Genomic DNA, 19,514 nt, shown 5'->3' on the forward strand with positions numbered 1-19,514 from the left:
ATGTTAGGGGCACTGGTGATCAAGAGTTACCCAGCTACATAAGGGCTTCACTGTAACCTATGGTGTTTAGTATCAAAAACCTTGTCTTAATATAGCATTACTGATGCCAGTATTGGATTTAATATGGCATGCACCCAGAGGGCACCTTAGTCCTCTAGTGCGCTGGGCTAACTGGTATCAGTTTCGGGCTCCCTGGAAGTGAGAGCCTGTGCTTTCAGATGCAAGAAACAATGCCTGCTCTAGAGGAAGGTGTTACCACCTCCTCCAGCAGGATGGTTAGTAAATCAACGTATCTCAGCTGGAGGCTTCAAAGCTTCTGCCGCCCATTGATATGTGACCCTCGCTTCCCTCAAACCTGGGGAATACCACCCTCTGTCCTGAGATCCAGTTGGCAGCAGGACAGGCGGGACATTAGCTATGCAAGGAGGCATGTTGCACTATTAGACTAGTCACACCCCTAAGTTGGGCATCCTGATGTGCTTCACTCCATGAAGGAAGGGTTCCACCATCTTTTTTTGGTGGAACCAGGAATTCTGGGAAAGGGTTATGCCCATTCTCCACAGGAAGTGTGTAGTCATCTCAGGGGTAAGTAGCCCATTGGCTTCTACTCTACACTCCCCACAGCACCCCTAAATTGAGTATGTAGGTGGCATCCAGACACAAGCAATTCAGATTCATCTGACTGAAGAAGGAGGACAAAGGAGAGCTGACCAACACGAGAACTGTGGACTATCCTTGGCTTTTGGGGCCAAACCCTGCCTCCCACCTACCTGCTGCTGTTCTGACAATGGCAAGAACCTGACTCGTCCTGCAGCTGTGCATCTCCTAAAAGTGCCTCGCACTCACTTGGAGTGGAGGGGCCACTTCTCTGCAACCTGCAGGCACCGACCGCGATGTCGGGTCCATCGTACTGCTGACCACCGGATCCCCAATGCAGTAGTCACCAAGGAGGAGGTCACTGTGCTCCAGGAGGACAGACATGTCTTTCCACCAATTTTGGAGATGCCTAACCCACGAAGACTCGCCCTGCACCAATTCACCAGTTACCTGAGCAGCTGCAAGCACCAAGGCTTGTTTGTGGCTGGACCAGACGCCACTGCCGCAAAAAAGACAGCCTGTCTCTGAGGGCCAGTGGATTTGATGAGGTTGCCCACGAGAGTTGCATTTTCTGTCTGTTTTTGTTCCCCCCTCTGAAGGTCTAACCACCCACCATGATCGCCTTTGACGCACAGGACCAGCCGATCAGAACCCTCTTCAGCCGAACACCCCTGCCAGGGTCCACGACTGTTAACTATGCTCCCTTGCTCCCAAGACCCTCACAAATTGAGCCTTCTGTTGGGAGACCCCAGACTTGTCCCCAAGTCTCCCTCTTCAGCCTGTTTCCAGGTGGCCCGCTCTTCTCCAAACGTGCAGTGCACAAGGCACCCAACCCGTCCAGCACCTCTGCGCCCAGACACACCAAGGGTAGGTAAAACCGAAGTGTTGGCGGTTCTCATGACACTGACCCTCCAGCACCCTCAGACCTTAAGAGGACTCCCAAGATATGGTTGCAAAGACCTGTATGCTGTAAGTGTTTTTTCTACATCGAAAGGCATTACCACATAAAAGCGCATTTGTTTATAATACTTACCTCACTGTGCAAAGTAAAATCTTAAACAGTGCTTACCTTACGATGAAGATTTTTGATGTCTAAAAATGATATAAAAAGTGTTATATTTTCCTAAAATTGGTCTCGAGTTTCTTCTTGAGTCTTTCTCATTTATTGATTCTGTGCTTTGCACTACCCTTGAATAAGCCTAAACTGCTTGCCCCACTACCACAAAAGAGAGCATTGAAGGTTATTACTTTAACCTCTGCCAATAATGGTTGGATGTTCTATCTGCATAGTGTACTCCTACATTGGTACCTGCATCAATAGCCAGTTCCCTACATAGGTATTTTCTCAGTCTGTTGTGGAGGGCAATCCTTCGGAGTCTGCTTTTCATTCTAGAGGTGGCATTAGAAGGGTCCCACCTGCTCTCTGTCAGTCACATTGTGACATATGTTTTCTTAAAACTAATCATTCTGTAACTGACCAGGGCTGAGAGCCTTTTCATAGCATATATGTGCCATACTTTTGTCCACCCCGTTAAGGAATTTCTGTGTATGTTTGAGTGATTTACTGTACTGTGGTAACCAAGGAGTTTCAAACTCCACATTTTAAATGTTATTTTTAGCATCTGCTTTTAATTGTTATGCAGATTGCTGACAACTGCTCTTTACGCTGTCCAGTCTGTCTTGCAGGGAAAGCCTTTCTCTCTTGTTCCATTGCCACCATCTTTCCTGGACTGTGTGATCCCTTTCCAGGCCACCATTTTGGAAAGGCGTGGTCTAGGTTTTGGTGAGTCCATGACATGCAGGCCAGCCCCTGGGTTATTTAATGATGATTGTGGCACAAATGTGCTTAGGCGCACCAAAAGTAAAGCCTTGTTATGGGAACTTAACCATGCGTGTAGCCAAAAATACTAGTTTCAGGCAGCACGTAAGTTGCAATCTCACTCTACATAACTCCCCGTCTTCCACGGTTAGAGATGCTGACCTTGAAAATCTTTATAATCCTATGAAGTTCCTGAACTACAAGCATCATCCTGGGTTGTTCCTTGAACAGTTGCTGTCCTTAGCACCTCCACCCCTGCCTTTTGTTCAGCTTCTCTTTTCCCCTGTTCTGGGAACCACTGCTTTACCTCTCACTTGGCCTCAATCTTGCCCCTGTCTTGAATTACAAGACATTAGCCTCTCCTTTATTCACATTAACACTAGATCTTTGGAGAAATAACAAAATCTATATCAGACCACATCCTGGGCCCAGTGTTTTATCGCTGAAACCTGATCAGGTAGGAAGCCTTCCCTGCCTTAATTCTTGTTATTCCCTTAGAATATAACATCTAGTTTATTATTTGCCATCATAACATTGGAGGTTGGGTGGGGGTCGGGGGGATATGGGCTGTGGTCACAGTTGACCTCAGAAGTACTCCTTTGGGCCACCTTTCCAATAGCTGAGGTGGAGTGTTTCTTTAAGCATTTCTCTCAATTCTCACTTTTCCATAAAAACCTTTTTGATCTTTTGACTGTCTGCCTTAAGAAGGCTATTTTTATTCTATCTTGGCAAATTTGGTTTTACTGCCTGGCCCCCCCTCCAGTTCTTTTAACTTCCTGGTAATTGTAACATCGATGCAGATGCCCTAGAGGGCAAGGTGGCCTCTGAACCCTACACCATCTGCTTTTTGGTAAATTTGCCCTAATTTTTTCAAGGCTGCGCCTACAATACAAATCACATGGTAGACCATATTTATTCTCTAGTAGTGCTGATGAAGCCAATCAATATGTTGGTATTACTGTGGTCTGACCACAAAGTAATCTCCTTCACCCTGGTTAATTTAGTCCAACCTAAAAGATAATCACTGTTCTAACCAACACTTTACTATTGACCATGACCTAACTTCTATGTCCTCAGTTTCTTGAAAATTCTCTGTAAGATTGACCTGCCTCTATCATACGGTACTGATTAGTTTTGCAGGGATTAAGAGGATTGGGCCACAGCAGCTTTGGGCACAAATCTTCCACTCAAAAACCTGGTCCTGTCATCCATCCTTACCCTCTTTTGGCAACATGGAATCTGGGAGATTTGACCATCACCAAACGCTGCAAGAAGCCGAAGTGCCAATGGTGTCACTCTTATGCTTTGGAGGACCGAACTGCCTGCAAATCCTAATACATTAATGTTTTATTAAACTAGTCTTGCTCAGTACTATGACAATCACATTTGGCTTCTATCAACGCTGCTTAAGAAGCGTTTGCTATCTACAATCCATCTCGTTTAAATATCTTCACACCACCCTCATAGAAGTTATTTACAGATCTCTCTGATTCTTTTCTTTACCAGTTTTTTTAAACTCTGATCCTCATTCCCTCAGTGGAGCTATCATCTTATCCCCCAGCTTGCAGGTTCTCAGCCCTCTCCCACTAGTCTCTCCTCTTTTAGTTTTTTTGCAGTGGTCCCACAGAAGGTCTTCTTAGCACACCTTCAGGCTATTTCTTCAGGCTCACTAATTGACTCCTATAATTGCCAAAGTTCTCACTTCTTGTACAGCTTCCCTTATGTCTTCCAGTTATGACCTTACTTTATTCTCTGGTTCTGTCCTGGCGTAATAGAAAACTGCTGTATTAATTGCACACTTTAACACAAACTTCACTTGATCCAGCAGTCTTAACCAACTACCATCTTATTTCTTGTCTTCTGCTTAATGCTACAGTCACCAATAGATGTATTCACATCCAAATGTCTGCTTTTATTGAAGATAATTCTCTTTGATATTTTCACCAATCAGCTCATGTTAGAGCATCAGCACTAAGGCCCTCATTACAACCCTGGTGGAAGGGGGAGAAGTGGCGGTAATACCGGCAACAGGCCGGCGAAAAAAAAAATGGAATCCGCCACTTCTCCACTCCGACCGCCAGGGCGGTGACGACCGCTGGGCTGGAGACTTCGGTCTCCAGCCCGGCGGCCGTCACCAGACCGCTGGCAGTATCACGACCCTGCATACCGCCATGGATTTCGGGTGGTTTGGAACCGCCATGAAATCCATGGCGGTAGGCACTATCAGTGCCAGGGAATTCCTTCTCTGGCACTAACAGGGGTCTCCACCACCCCCATCCCGAGTCCTCCCTCCACACCCCTGCCACCCCCTAAAGGTGGCAGGACATCCCTCCCCACCCCTACTCCCAACATGCAGAGACACACATCCCCTCCCCACCCCTAACATGCACAGACACACACCCCTACACACACACATATACTGCAACAACAAATACCCGCACACAGACTGACCCGCACAGACTGACCCGCACACATTTCCCATACACAAAACACCCCCAGCATGCATACACACACTCACACAACCCCTCTACATACTCACACCCCCATGCATGCACACAACAGTCCCCCATTCCCCCTCCCCTAACGGACGATCAACTTTCCTTGTCTGTTGATCCTCCAGGAGGGGACGGGATCCATGGGGGCTGCTCCACCGCCAGCTCCCCGTCACCAGAACACCGCCACAAGAATCATGGGACGTGATTCGGTGGGTGGTGTTCTGATGACGGGCGGTGGAGGTGGAGCAACCTCCACTTCCCCGCCGACCGCCAGTATGGCTGCTGGCGGCTCTCCGTCCGAAAAAGGCACTGGCGGTCTTCAGCACTGCAGTTCCTCAAAGACCGCTGAGGTCGTAATGAGGGCCTAAGTATTTACAGCCTCCTCAAAAGTCATTGGAATGACCCTGATGGAGGATCGGCAGTGTTGTTCCCCCTTTATTTGTCAGCAGCATTCAGTGCTACCTTCTGCTGCATAGATTGTTGGAAGCTGGCATTGCAAGAACAGTTGTAAACTGGTTCCCAAAATAAAATGATGGACGGAGTGTTGAAACATTTCAAACACTAACCCCATCACAGATCTGGGTTTAATCCATGGTATTTTGCATGCCACGTGACCACAGTTTGTACCCAGCCATATGCAAATCAGCCTTGACCCTGTTCCCCATAGGAACAGTCCAGCCCGAACTGCTAGGCCAGGTCCTCCCTTGACAGGAAACAAGCATCCTGGGACCGGTTTCAGTGTATCACCCTTCATCAGCCAGGCCAGCTTAAATCTGGTTCACTTCATTTCTTTGTGATTTAAGCAGACAGACTGGTTTGTGGTGAGCACCTATGGTGTTATCACCTTATACCAGGTCCAGGTACCCCTTATTAGTGAAGTGTAGGCAGTGTTTAAGAAGCCAGGGCTCTCTAGAGGTAGCTGTTTATTAGGAGGCAAGACTTATCTAAGAGATGCAAAGTTTATGCAATACCACTAAAGTCACACAGCACTTACACACATTAAAGAACCACACAGTGTTATAAAAATAAAGGTACTTTATTATAGTAACGCAAATACTAGAATACTGAATTGGCAATACCTCAACTGGAGGTAAGTAAACACACTATTATATACACATTAGCAATCAGTAAATAGCATAGAAAGCAATAGGCATTGGTTAAAGCAATAGCAAATAGGGCGGGCCAAACCATATGCTAAAAAAGTGGAATGTGAAAAGCAGTCCCCCACCCAAGTATATGGAATCAAGAGACGGGAGCTCGAGGAACTAGGAAACCCAAAAAGTAAGTACCAGGGCCCCCCTAGAGACCAGGAGCAGGGTTTCCCCAAGCCCAACAGGACCACTTTGAAAAGGATTGTGCAAGGCCCAACCAAGACTGGAGGAACCCAAAGGTGGATCCTGACAGAAGAGGACCTGCAAAGGAAGGGGACCAAGTCCAGTACATGTTGGAGTGTCCGGTTGTGGCAGGAGCCACTACCCATCCTTCTTTGGATGCAGGACAAGGTCGGCGGTGGACGAATGTCAGCAGTGCAGCACCGGAGCCGAAGAAGAGTCCCAGAAGTGATGCAAGTGATGTCCCACTTTGGCGGTCGAGATGCCGTCAGTCACTTGTGCTGGAAAACCACCAGCAAGCTTTGGCAAATGCAAGCGTCGGAAAAGAAGGTTTGCAAGGCTGAAGAGGTCCAAGGTCCAGGGAAGTCCACCCAAGGAGGGGAGTCCTCGGTGACCCTCAGCACCTGGGAGAGTCACAAGAACAGTAGGCAGCCCCCTCAGGTAACCCACTGGCAGCAGGCACAGGAGGCCCACTCAGCACACCATTACACGGGGACAGTGCGGGGACACCATTACACGCGTGCACTATACATATGTCACGACATATGTATAGCGTCACAATGGTAACTCCGAACATGGCCATGTAACATGTCTAAGATCATGGAATTGTCACCCCAATGCCATCCTGGCATTGGGGAGACAATTCCATGATCCCCCGAGTCTCTAGCACAGACCCGGGTACTGCCAAACTACCTTTCCCGGGGTTTCACTGCAGCTGCTGCCAACCCCTCAGACAGGTTTCTGCCCTCCTGGGGTCCAGCCAGGCCTGGCCCAGGAAGGCAGAACAAAGGACTTCCTCAGAGAGAGGGTGTTACACCCTCTCCCTTTGGAAAAAGGTGTCAGGGCTGGGGAGGAGTAGCCTCCCCCAGCCTCTGGAAATGCTTTGATGGGCACAGACGGTGCATAAGCCAGTCTACACCGGTTCAGGGATCCCCCAGCCCTGCTCTGGCGCGAAACTGGACAAAGGAAAGGGGAGTGACCACTCCCCTGACCTGCACCTCCCCTGGGAGGTGCCCAGAGCTCCTCCAGTGTGCTCCAGACCTCTGCCATCTTGGAAACAGAGGTGCTGCTGGCACACTGGACTGCTCTGACTGGCCAGTGCCAGCAGGTGACGTCAAAGACTCCTTCTGATAGGCTCTTACCTGTCTTGCTAGCCTATCCTCCTTCCTAAGTAGCCAAACCTCCTTTTCTGGCTATTTAGGGTCTCTGCTTTGGGGAATTCTTTAGATAACGAATGCAAGAGCTCATCAGAGTTCCTCTGCATCTCTCTTCACCTTCTGCCAAGGAATCGACCGCTGACTGCTCTGGGCGCCTGCAAAACCGCAACAAAGTAGCAAAGACGACTACTGCAACCTTGTATCGCTGATCCTGCGGCCTTCTCGACTGTTTTCCTGGTGGTGCATGCTGTGGGGGTAGTCTGCCTCCTCTCTGCACTAGAAGCTCCAAAGAAATCTCCCGTGGGTCGACGGAATCTTCCCCCTGCAACCGCAGGCACCAAAAGACGGCATCACCGGTCCTCTGGGTCCCCTCTCAGCACGACGAGCGTGGTCCCTGGAACTCAGCAACTCTGTCCAAGTGACTCCCACAGTCCAGTGACTCTCCAGTCCAAGTTTGGTGGAGGTAAGTCCTTGCCTCCCCACGCTAGACTGCATTGTTGGGAACCGCGTGATTTGCAGCTGCTCCGGCTCCTGTGCACTCTTCCAGGATTTCCTTTGTGCACAGCCAAGCCTGGACCCCCGACACTCTAACCTGCAGTGCACGACCTCCTGAGTTGTCCTCCGGCGTCGTGGAACCTTCCTTTGTGACTTCGGGTGAGCTCCGGTTCACTCTTCTTCGTAGTGCCTGTTCCGGCACTTCTGCGGGTGCTGCTTGCTTCTGAGTGGGCTCCTTGTCTTGCTGGACGCCCCCTCTGTCTCCTCACGCAATTGGCGACATCCTGGTCCCTCCTGGGCCACAGCAGCATCCAAAAACCCTAACCGCGACCCTTGCAGCTAGCAAGGTTTGTTTGCGGTCTTTCTGCACGGAAACAACTCTGCAAGCTTCTTCACGACGTGGGACATCCATCCTCCAAAGGGGAAGTTCCTAGTCCTCTTCGTTCTTGCAGAATCCACAGCTTCTACCATCCGGTGGCAGCTTCTTTGCACCCTCAGCTGGCATTTCTTGGGCATCTGCCCACTCACGACTTGAGTGTGACTCTTGGACTTGGTCCCCTTGTTCCACAGGTACTCTCGTCTGGAAATCCATCATTGATGCATTGCTGGTGTTGGTCTTCCTAGCAGAATTCCCCTATCACGACTTCTGTGCTCTCTGGGGAACTTAGGTGCACTTTGCACCCACTTTTCAGGGTCTTGGGGTGGGCTATTGTTCTAACCCTCACTGTTTTCTTACGGTCCCAGCGACCCTCTACAAGATCACATAGGTTTGGGGTCCATTCGTGATTCGCATTCCACTTCTGGAGTATATGGTTTGTGTTGCCCGTATACCTATGTGCTCTCATTGCAATCTATTGTGACTGTACATTGCTTGCATTGCTTTCTATGGCTATTACTGCATATTTTTGGTATTGTGTACATATATCTTGTGTATATTTGCTATCCTCATACTGAGGGTACTCACTGAGATACTTTTGGCATATTGTCATCAAAATAAAGTACCTTTATTTTTAGTATAACTGTGCATTGTGTTTTTCTATGATATTGTGCATATGACACCAGTGGTATAGTAAGAGGTTTACACGTCTCCTAGTTCAGCCTAAGCTGCTCTGCTAAGCTACCCTTTTCGATCAGCCTAAGCTGCTAGACACCTCTTCTACAATAATAAGGGATAACTGGACCTGGTGCAGAGTGTAAGTACCCCTTGGTACCACTACAAACCAGGCCAGCCTCCTACAGTATGTCAGCCTGATATTCTTTCTTTTCATGCATATTTTTTGTTCTATTGCTGTGTGATCTAACCAGAACACATAAATAATGGAGCTGGTACTTTGAAGAACTATAAAGTTACCTTGATAGTGACGCTTGCAGGTTGTTGCTTGTTTGTGTCACCTTCCTACATATGCCCCTGCCCAATGGGCAGATTCACCGGACAAGTATGTTTTCTTTTTGTCTAGTTAGGAGACAGTTCTAGCGGTTTCCACATGCACATGATATTTGTTGTTTGGTGCATCATTCTGTCCCCTTGGTTATTCTTTGATTACAGTGCATAATGGAATATTTTACATCTGCATTGTCATCAATCATTACTTTGTCAGCGTAAATATTTATTCCACATATTCATGATCACATCGTTAAACACTATTTGAAACACTGGAAAGTAATCTTTTGGGGTCCACCTTCTCAAGTATCTTTACAAAGTTGTCTATAACCATTACATATTATGTACTTGCCTTTGTTCGAAATATACAGAGTTGTTCATGTTTTCTGTTGTAATTGTTTTCTTTTTAGGACACATGTATAAGGTAAATGTGCCTGTAATGGTGACCCAAACTCCAGGAGGTCCCAGAATTCTCCAGCACCAGCAATTATTTCAACATCTGGGAGCATCATCTTTTCAGACTGCTGTTACACAGCTAAATTCTACTTCTGAACTTGAGCTACGAAAGCTGCAGCAAGAGGAACGATTACACCGATTAGCTAATGACTTACAGTTTCAGCAGCAGAAAGACATAGTAAATGACAATAATTTGGGAAATTCAGCAGTTGATCAACTCATGCACCAGTATGCTGGTATCAAGCAGCAGAATCCAAAGAATGTGAATCTTGGCAAAGAGAATGGTGCTTTGGAAGAACCCAGTCTTACAAATACACACCCAGCGCTTTCTAAACAACCTGAATTATCTTTGGGTGGTGAAGCTGAACCAGAACGTAATGGTATAAGTAATCAATGTGAAACCATCCAAGGGCACTTACACGAAGAACACAAAGAGCCTGATACTCATCTGCCTGATAACACTGCTCAGCTGATAGTACTGAATGAAAGTGGATCTTTGAGCAGGCAAATCATCCCAACTCTGCCAGGAGAAGAGGTATGACTACCCTGTGAAATTTGATGCTCATTAAATTTAAATGGTGTGTGGCCTGAGTAACAAACCTATGTTTATTACAGTGCATTTTGTTTTGTTCTAGAATATACTGATGTAGCATAATGTTATTTAGTTTCTTGGTGTTATGTTGCATCCATTTGCCTGCACATCTGTATTTTCCAACTCCCAACCTTATATCATTTACTTTGTTCTGTTTCACATAGGTCTCCCTTCAGCCTGCCAGGCTGGAAACCCTGCCACAACCAGAGTGGAATTATCCTTTCAAAAAAGATACATAAAAGGAAAGGGCCCAAGAGTAGACAGTGGTGTAACAAAGGCCCCTGCAGCACACACTGTCCAGGGAGTCCCTCAGCATAGTACTCTGACATGGGATCTCCTGCATTACGCGAAGTGGGGGGGCCCTCCATGCACTGTGTAAGGCCCCCCCTCGAAATTCATTATGCCTGTGAGAGCAGAGGTACATTTCAAGGCACCTAGCCCCCAACATAAGATTCCTTATTTCCTGTTTTTCTGCAGATAAAAACAGGATCTGCCCTGTTGTCTCCCTATTTTGCTCCTGATATATTAGATTTGTTCTCCACATTCTTAATTTGTTTTAGTACAGAATATTTGTACAAATATTGTTTGAAAGTTATTGATTTTAAAATGTAAGACAAACAAAATGAAGTATGAGGAAAGGAAGGAATTAGGTTATCAATAACCTGATCACATTTGATTCATTCAGTCTCATTGGATAGAGGCTTTGTTTTAAAAATATTACAAAATAGAAGTAGTGATGTTGCCACTGTTGTTTTGAGTTTGAACAATGCATGTTTGTGGTATTCAGTACTTTTTAAACTGTATTGTGAATTACAGAGTTTATGGTGTGCTTTTTAGAAGCATTTTTCTTTTTACATAAATGTTAAGTGTATGTTCATCGATTTCATTGTTTGCATTGGACCATGACTGGAGCATAACGCAAACTCCCACTGCATCAGACCACAGAGACCATGACCTCCATTTTCCTGACACAGAATAAGTTTATTAAATGACTATGATTTATCAAGGAAACCAAACCCACTTATAATACTAGGGTACCTCAGGACACTATTTTCTGCAGTTATGTACCTGAAAGCCTCGAAAAAGCCCCAGCCATAGAGGCTCTGAGGGGCCAGTGCCAGTAGGTGACGTCAGAGACTCCTTCTGATAGGCTCCTTTAGGTGTTGCTAGCCTATCCTCTCTCCTAAGTAGCCAAACCTCCTTTTCTGGCTATGTAGGGTCTCTGCTTTGGGGAATTCTTTAGATAACGAATGCAAGAGCTCATCAGAGTTCCTCTGCATCTCTCTCTTCACCTTCTGCCAAGGAATCGACTGCTGACCGCGCAGGAAGCCTGCAAAACTGCAACAAAGTAGCAAAGACGACAACTGCGACCTTGTAACGCAGATCCTGCCGCCTTCTCGACTGTTATCCTGGTGGTGCATGCTGTGGGGGTAGTCTGCCTCCTCTCTGCACTAGAAGCTCCGAAGAAATCTTCCGTGGGTCGACGGAATCTTCCCCCTGCAACCGCAGGCACCAAAGAACTGCATCACCGGTCCTCTGGGTCTCCTCTCAGCACAACGAGCGAGGTCCCTTGAACTCAGCAACTCTGTCCAAGTGACTCCCACAGTCCAGTGACTCTTCAGTCCAAGTTTGGTGGAGGTAAGTCCTTGCCTCCCCACGCTAGACTGCATTGCTGGGAACCGCGTGTTTTGCAGCTACTCCGGCTCCTGTGCACTCTTCCAGGATTTCCTTTGTGCACAGCCAAGCCTGGGTCCCCGGCACTCTAACCTGCAGTGCACGACCTCCTGAGTTGTCCTCCGGCGTCGTGGGACCCTCTTTTGTGACTTCGGGTGAGCTCCGGTTCACTCCACTTCGTAGTGCCTGTTCCGGCACTTCTGCGGGTGCTGCTTGCTTCTGAGAGGGCTCCTTGTCTTGCTGGGCGCCCCCTCTGTCTCCTCACGCAATTGGCGACATCCTGGTCCCTCCTGGGCCACAGCAGCATCCAAAAACCCTAACCGCGACCCTTGCAGCTAGCAAGGCTTGTTGGCGGTCTTTCTGCACGGAAACACCTCTGCACGACTCTTCACGACGTGGGACATCCATCCTCCAAAGGGGAAGTTTCTAGCCCTTGTCGTTCTTGCAGAATCCACAGCTTCTACCATCCGGTGGCAGCTTCTTTGCACCCACAGCTGGCATTTTCTGGGCATCTGCCCACTCCCGACTTGATCGTGACTCTTGGACTGGGTCCCCTTGTTCCACAGGTACTCTCGTCAGGAAATCCATCGTTGTTGCATTGCTGGTGTTGGTCTTCCTTGCAGAATTCCCCTATCACGACTTCTGTGCTCTTTGGGGAACTTAGGTGCACTTTGCACCCACTTTTCAGGGTCTTGGGGTGGGCTATTTTTCTAACCCTCACTGTCTTCTTACAGTCCCAGCGACCCTCTACAAGGTCACATAGGTTTGGGGTCCATTTGTGGTTCGCATTCCACTTCTAGAGTATATGGTTTGTGTTGCCCCTATCCCTATGTGCCCCCTTTGCATTCTATTGTGACTATACATTGTTTGCACTGTTATCTATTGCTATTACTGCATATTTTGGTATTGTGTACATATATCTTGTGTATATTTGCTATCCTCATACTGAGGGTACTCACTGAGATACTTTGGCATATTGTCATAAAAATAAAGTACCTTTATATTTAGTATATCTGTGTATTGTGTTTTCTCATGATATTGTGCATATGACACTAGTGGTACTGTAGGAGCTTCACTCGTCTCCTAATTCAGCCTAAGCTGCCTGCTAAGCTACCTTTTCTATCAGCCTAAGCTGCTAGACACCCCGCTACACTAATAAGGGATACCTGGGCCTGGTGCAAGGTGTAAGTACCCCTTGGTACCCACTACAAGCCAGTCCAGCCTCCTACACTGCTATTCTGCATTTTCCAGTTTCTGCTGCAGAGTCCTGTATGATGTGGTCCTTTGACCTGATATTTCCTCCTGCACTATGCATTCCCTTCTATAACTCTGATTCCTTAGGCTGATTACTATGCAGACCTGTTAAACCTGTCTGTGTCCTCCTCTTCTCCTCCCTCTCAGCGTGAACCTCCTTTCACAGTCAGGACCTCCTCTCGCAGTCAAGGGGACTTATCCTGCTCCCCAACCTGCACCTTAATGCTTGGAGATTGAACTAGCCCATATGAATTATTTATATCTACATTCGTAGGTGGTGATCATCAGTTTGACAGTGTGCCACCTCTCTATAAAACCTGTTTACACCAGAAAGTGGATCCACTTTGTTTCCATATGCACATGGAGGGCAGCAGTCCTCTGAAGGTACATCTGTTGGATGTGTTCCTCATGTTAGCCCCACAGCATTATGCACTGGGCACAGTTAAAGGTTGTGTTTAGGCTTTTTCAATCTTTATATGTCTACTGGAACAATCTTCACTGTGCACCTTCTCAAATGTCTCTAGGTTTCTTATGTTCTTCATTCGTTATACCTCGGTTAGACCTCTGTTTCTGATGAGAGCTCTTTTTGAGCCAGTGTGTGACTGCCAGTGTGTAAGTGCTGTGTGACTGTAGTGGTATTGCATCAGCTTTGCATGCCTCCTATATAAGCCTTGGCTGCTCATCCATTGCTACCTCTAGAGAGCCTGGCTTCTAGACACTGCCTACACTTCACTGAGAGGGGATGCCTGAACCTGGTATAAGGTGCAAGTACCATAGGTACCCACCACACACCAGGCCAGCTTCCTTCACCCTGGAAGACAGGATCCTATCAATAGAAAAAGATAAAAAAGAGATGGGTTTAGCACCCATGAATGGTGGCAGCAATCATATAACTTGGGATAGAACAGAGCACTTTGACTCTAAAATACGCAAAGGGATTGTCCTCAAATATGAGGAAATGGATAATATCACCAATTGTTTCACAGCCTGTGAGAGGGCCTGTGTTGCCAGACAACTTGTCAAAAACACTGGGGCTCTCTTCTCTGGGAAATGTTCTCAGGAAAGTGCAGGGATAGACTCCTGACACTGAATGAGGCAGATGTTAAGTCCTGTGAACTCATGAAGGTTACCCTGATTGAGGACTTTGGACCTACCACTGAAGAATATAGAATCAGGTTCAGGGAGACTCCCAAAACCCCGAGTCAGTCCTTGGTTGATTTTGTGAACTTTTCAATGAAAACACTGGGTTGTTGGATAAAGGGAAGTCCGGTGCAAGATTATCATGGGGTTTATCATTTGATTATGAAGGAACACCTATTAAGTAACTGTACTTCTGAAAAGTTGCATCAGTACCTAGTGGACATGGGGCCAGTCTGTCCCCAAGAGCTGGGGAGGAAGTCTGATCATTGTGTTAGAACTAGTGTGTCCAAAAGAAGAAATGGTGGGGGTGACCAAAAGAAAGAGTCAGGACCCACCCACCCACTTCCCCCCAAGAGAAAACAGGTGGACAACCCTAAAAATAAAGAAGTGGAGTCCACTGTAGGTCCCTAAAAATCTGTTCAGGAGGATGAGTCTCAAGACACCTCACAAAACAAAAGTGGGTACCGGGGTAGAACTGGGGTGCCTCTAAGACATATTGGAAAATGCACTCAGCTGCATCTAGAGGCAACAACGGGTCTCCTCAAAAGATACAGTGGGAACAACAAACTCTGTAATTACAGAACCGATAACATTGAAAAAGGATGACAAATTACATGTCTTGTCTCTACATTGTGACTGCCACTAGTCACATCAAGCATGTCAAACTACCAGTGAAATGGTTATTTTCTTGTGGAAATACCACCCTTTACATACATTCCTGCTAATATAACTGGTTGACTGTGTACTTTTACACGATAAGGACTCATGATGTTTCCATTTCATTCTGTACATCCTCGCTATCCAAGAGAAACAGTTCCATTGAGCGAGGATTGTAACTCTGAAATTCAATTATTATTTAAATCAGAATATATATATATATATATATATAGATAGATAGATAGATAGATAGATAGATAGATAGATAGATAGATAGATAGATAGATAGATAGATCCACTCCAAAAACAATTCAAAGTCTGGCACTCCTTGCAAATCACTAGCCTTCGTTTATTTTAAAAATTCCATTAGACAAAACATAGGGCAACGCGTTTCAACCATCACGGTCTTCTTCCTTGACCCTTCTTACAAAAAATACAAAAGAGAAGATGTGGCCTCTCTCACTTGCTATATATACCCTCATCCATAAACATAGAAGAAGTTTTTTTTATATATATATATATATATATATATATATATATATGAATATATCAAATTCTGATATTATATCTAAATGTCCATATTCATATAACCTTCCCATTTTGGTGTAATACTCATATATAATCAACAATGATGCAAATAATTGGATGAGCCACTCTGTAAAACAATAAATCATCAAATTAATATTCATGTAGGCCTTTAAAAAAATAAAGGATAACCTAACCTGACATTATTACAATTAGCCCTTGCCTTTTCACCATCAAACTAACCAATATGAACAGAAAGTTCCTTGTCCTTATTCAGTCCCCAAGGATAACGACACTTTAGCTGAATAATATATTCAGGCTCCAATCTCCTTAATTGTTTTTCTCTATCCTCTCCTCTCGGAGTGGCTAGGACCCTGTCAATGCCAAAAAATTTCATCTTCTCAACTTTCCCCTCATGTTTAAGATTGCAATGTCGCGCTACTGGATAAGCAGCATCCTTATTCAATATTGCTCTCCAGTGCTCAAGAATGCGTTTTTTCAGAGGAAAAATTGTGCTGCCGACATATTGCAACCCACATGGGCATTCTATTACATAGATAGCGAAATCTGAATTACAATTAATATATTTCTTAATGTTCGCTCGCCTACCCGTGGGTAACTCATATTGCTTCCAATTTGAACTATATCCACATGCTTTACACTTGGCACATTTGTAGAAACCTTGATGTTTATCTAGAAAAGTTTCTTTTTTCCTCTTCCTTGTGTAACTATGTACGAGAATGTCCCTTAGAGAACTGCTTCTTTTATAGGTTATCATAGGAGTGCGGCTTACTAGCTGGCCAATTATTCTGTCAGCCTTAATAAGATGTCAATATTTTATGAGGATCTTTTTGACTTCTGAAGAATATGCATTGAAAACTGTCACAAATCTCGGGGTATTGATACCTTTCCCTCTCTTTTTGGGAATCAATAATTCCGCCCTTTGAACTTCTTCTGTCTTTCGACATGCCTTCTTCACTATTCTATGTGGATATCCCCTAGATCTAAATCTCTGTGTCATTGTTAATCGTTCTCTATCAAAGCTTTGTGAGGTACTACAATTTCTCTTATACTCCATTTTACATAAAAACATAAAATATTGGCATCTTATTAAGGCTGACAGAATAATTGGCCAGCTAGTAAGCCTGCAGCCTGTCTGTCACGGGGTCAATCTCCCATAGGCAACCATTGGGCACCCAATGTTTTACTGCACCTGGCCACCCCAGCATCGCCTGGTGTGACCTGTTGGTGTAGTTCTGATTAGTGCCCAGTACTTACCTTACCTCCCTGAAATTGGCTTTGTAAGTTGTTGTTAACCGTGTGTTTGCTGAACATTGTTTTTTCTCAATAGGATAACTTATAGAACTTGAATCCGAGAAGCGGGTATTTTTGAACTGCAAAGTATTTATGTTTGAAAGTCTACTTACCTGATTACATAGTTTTTGGGTTTGAAACATATATAAAAAGACTTGTCATTTTTCTACATTGTTCTTAAAATTAATCTTTGGGTGTGTGTCATTTATTGCCTCTATGTGTACAACAAATGCTTAGCACTACCCTCTGATAAACCTAGCTACTTACCCACACTACCACAAATAGAGCATTACTACTATCTACTTTTGCCTGTGCAATACCAGTTAAGGACCCACTGGACTCTGTGCATGGTGTACTTTATTTTAGTGCACCATATAGAGAGCCAGCTGCTTGCAATAGCCAATGCATTTTTTATGAGCGGGCTCTCATTTGCAAGGCATGGAAGCTAGAGGATATATATTTTTTTATAAATAATTTTTATTGGTTTTGCAATAAAATAAAACAAATAAAACAGTTATACACACAAATAACAAGGCGCCAACGGGCACCAAACGGTGGTCATTTCCAATGTCCCAGACAACACCTTGAACGAGTAGATTATGTATCTCTATGTTGGTGTGTCTCGTGAGTGCCTCGCCCCACTCAAGAGGGGGGGAGGACTATATTCGGGCTCTCCCTCTCGTTGTGTTAGTCAGCATTGTAGGGGGTTAAGTTGTTATGTCCTCCCACTTCCCCCAGATCTTGTTATACTTATTTGGGCACCCTCTAGCCTCATATACGAGTTTTTCACATTGAGCACACCAGTCCACCCCCGTCTCCATTTGGTCAGGGCTGGTGCCTTATTGGCTTTCCAGTCCGTCATAATGTCCCTTTTGGCCACTAGGCACGCCACCCCTAGAAAGGTTCGTTCTGCTCTACATAGTCCCGATTCTCCCATGACCCCCAGTAGGAGTGTCAATGGTGTCAGCTCGATGTCCACTCGCAGGGCCGCTGAGATCTCCCGCGAGATCATCTCCCAATAGGTTTTAATAGTCGAACATGTCCATACCATGTGGAAGAAATCGGCGTCTGGACTCATACAACGTGGACAGTCAGCTGTGGATCGGAACCCCGCCCTGTGCATTTTGGAGGGTGTAAGGTAGGCCGCATGGAGATAGTAAGTCTGTATTAGTCGGAGACGAGACGTCATTGTCAGGGTGTGGGAAGCTGCCAATGCCTCAATCCAGTCCACCTCTTCCACAGGGCCCACCCATCCCTCCCATTTCCGACGAAGTCCCTCCAGGGAACAGGCAGTGGTGGTGATTAGTGTGCGGTATATCACGGAGACGCCTCCCCTACCCAGATTCCCCATCAGTGCCCTCTTCTCCATAGGGCTACTTTCAGGTATGTTGTCCCCTGTCTGGATCTGCGCCAGTAGGACGTGGCGAACCTGGAGATATTTGTGGAATTGTGTCTTATTTAGTGAAAAGGTTTCCTGGAGGTCTTCGAAGGAACACATGTGCGCGCCTTCCCACACATCACCCAGTGTAGAAATACCTATGTTATCCCATTTCTGGAATCCCTCCAGACCCGATACCTCTCTTAAGTACGTCCCGTGCCACAGTGGGGTCTGTTGGGTAAGGCGCCCCCACCATCCTGATATCTTTTGGGCCGTCCGCCATCCCTGCAGTACCACCCCTGCCACCCCTGGGATCCCACGTGTGATCGGGCCGCCATACAGGACGTCGAAGATCTTAGGATAACTCAGTGTCTGGAGTTCCAGCCGGTACGCCGGGTCTGTCCATCCCCCGCCATCCAGTCATTGATCACGAGTAAATGCATCGCCAGGTGGTAGAAATGGATATTGGACATTCCCAGACCCCCTTCATACACGTCTCTCTGGCAGGTTTTAAGCGCCAGCCGGGGACGGGTGCCACTTCATAGAAACTGGCGCGCTAGCAAGTCCATTTCTCTAAACCATCTCATTGGGATAGGGTGTGGGAAGTTTTGGAGGAGATAGAGAAGCCTGGGAAGGACCATCATCTTATAGAGTGCGATTCTTCCAAGTAAGTTAAGGGGGAGGTCCTTCCACCATTGGAGATAATTTTTTATTCTTCTGGTTAATGGTGTGATGTTGAGCTCCCATGTTAATTCAGGGAGCGTTGAGACATGCACCCCCAGGTATTTAAAGCTATTCCTCCGCACTGGTATGTTTTGTTGCCAGTCCATACAGTCTCTAGAATGATGGAGGGGAACCAACAGGGATTTATTGGGATTTAGGGTGAGTCCTAAGGCCTCCGAGAAGATGTCTAGAATTTTTAAGATGCGGGGGCCACGCTTGGCCGGGTTAGAGATGTATAGTAAGACATCGTCCGCGTATAATGCCACACGGTCTTCCTGGCAAACAGGCCAGGACCAGCCCTCTATCAGAGGGTCCTCACGTAGTAATTTCACCAGGGGTTCTATTATTAGTGCAAAGAGCAGGGGGGATAATGGACAACCCTGTCGAGTGCCATGGCCAATAGGGAATGCATTTGAGATTACTCCGTTTACTTGGACATGAGCTGTTGGATTAGAGTAGAGTAATCCCACCAGACCCCGGAACTTGGGTCCAAATCCGTTTTTTTTTAATACGTGTTCAAGATAGG

The 19,514-nt window shown here is 46.2% G+C and overlaps 1 protein-coding gene across 1 annotated transcript in view; it reads left to right on the top strand.

Moving 5' to 3' along the window:
• GTF2A1L (general transcription factor IIA subunit 1 like) overlaps window positions 1-19,514 on the top strand; it is a 986,845-nt gene that overhangs the window by 630,491 nt on the left and 336,840 nt on the right. The window contains exon 6 of the mRNA XM_069234044.1: window positions 9,686-10,266. Within this exon, the coding sequence (XP_069090145.1) occupies window positions 9,686-10,266 (581 nt within the window). The remainder of the gene's footprint in view (window positions 1-9,685; window positions 10,267-19,514) is intronic.

The sequence above is a fragment of the Pleurodeles waltl genome, chromosome 5 (genome assembly GCF_031143425.1).
Source record: "Pleurodeles waltl isolate 20211129_DDA chromosome 5, aPleWal1.hap1.20221129, whole genome shotgun sequence".
In the NCBI taxonomy this organism is placed as follows: Eukaryota; Metazoa; Chordata; class Amphibia; order Caudata; family Salamandridae; genus Pleurodeles; species Pleurodeles waltl.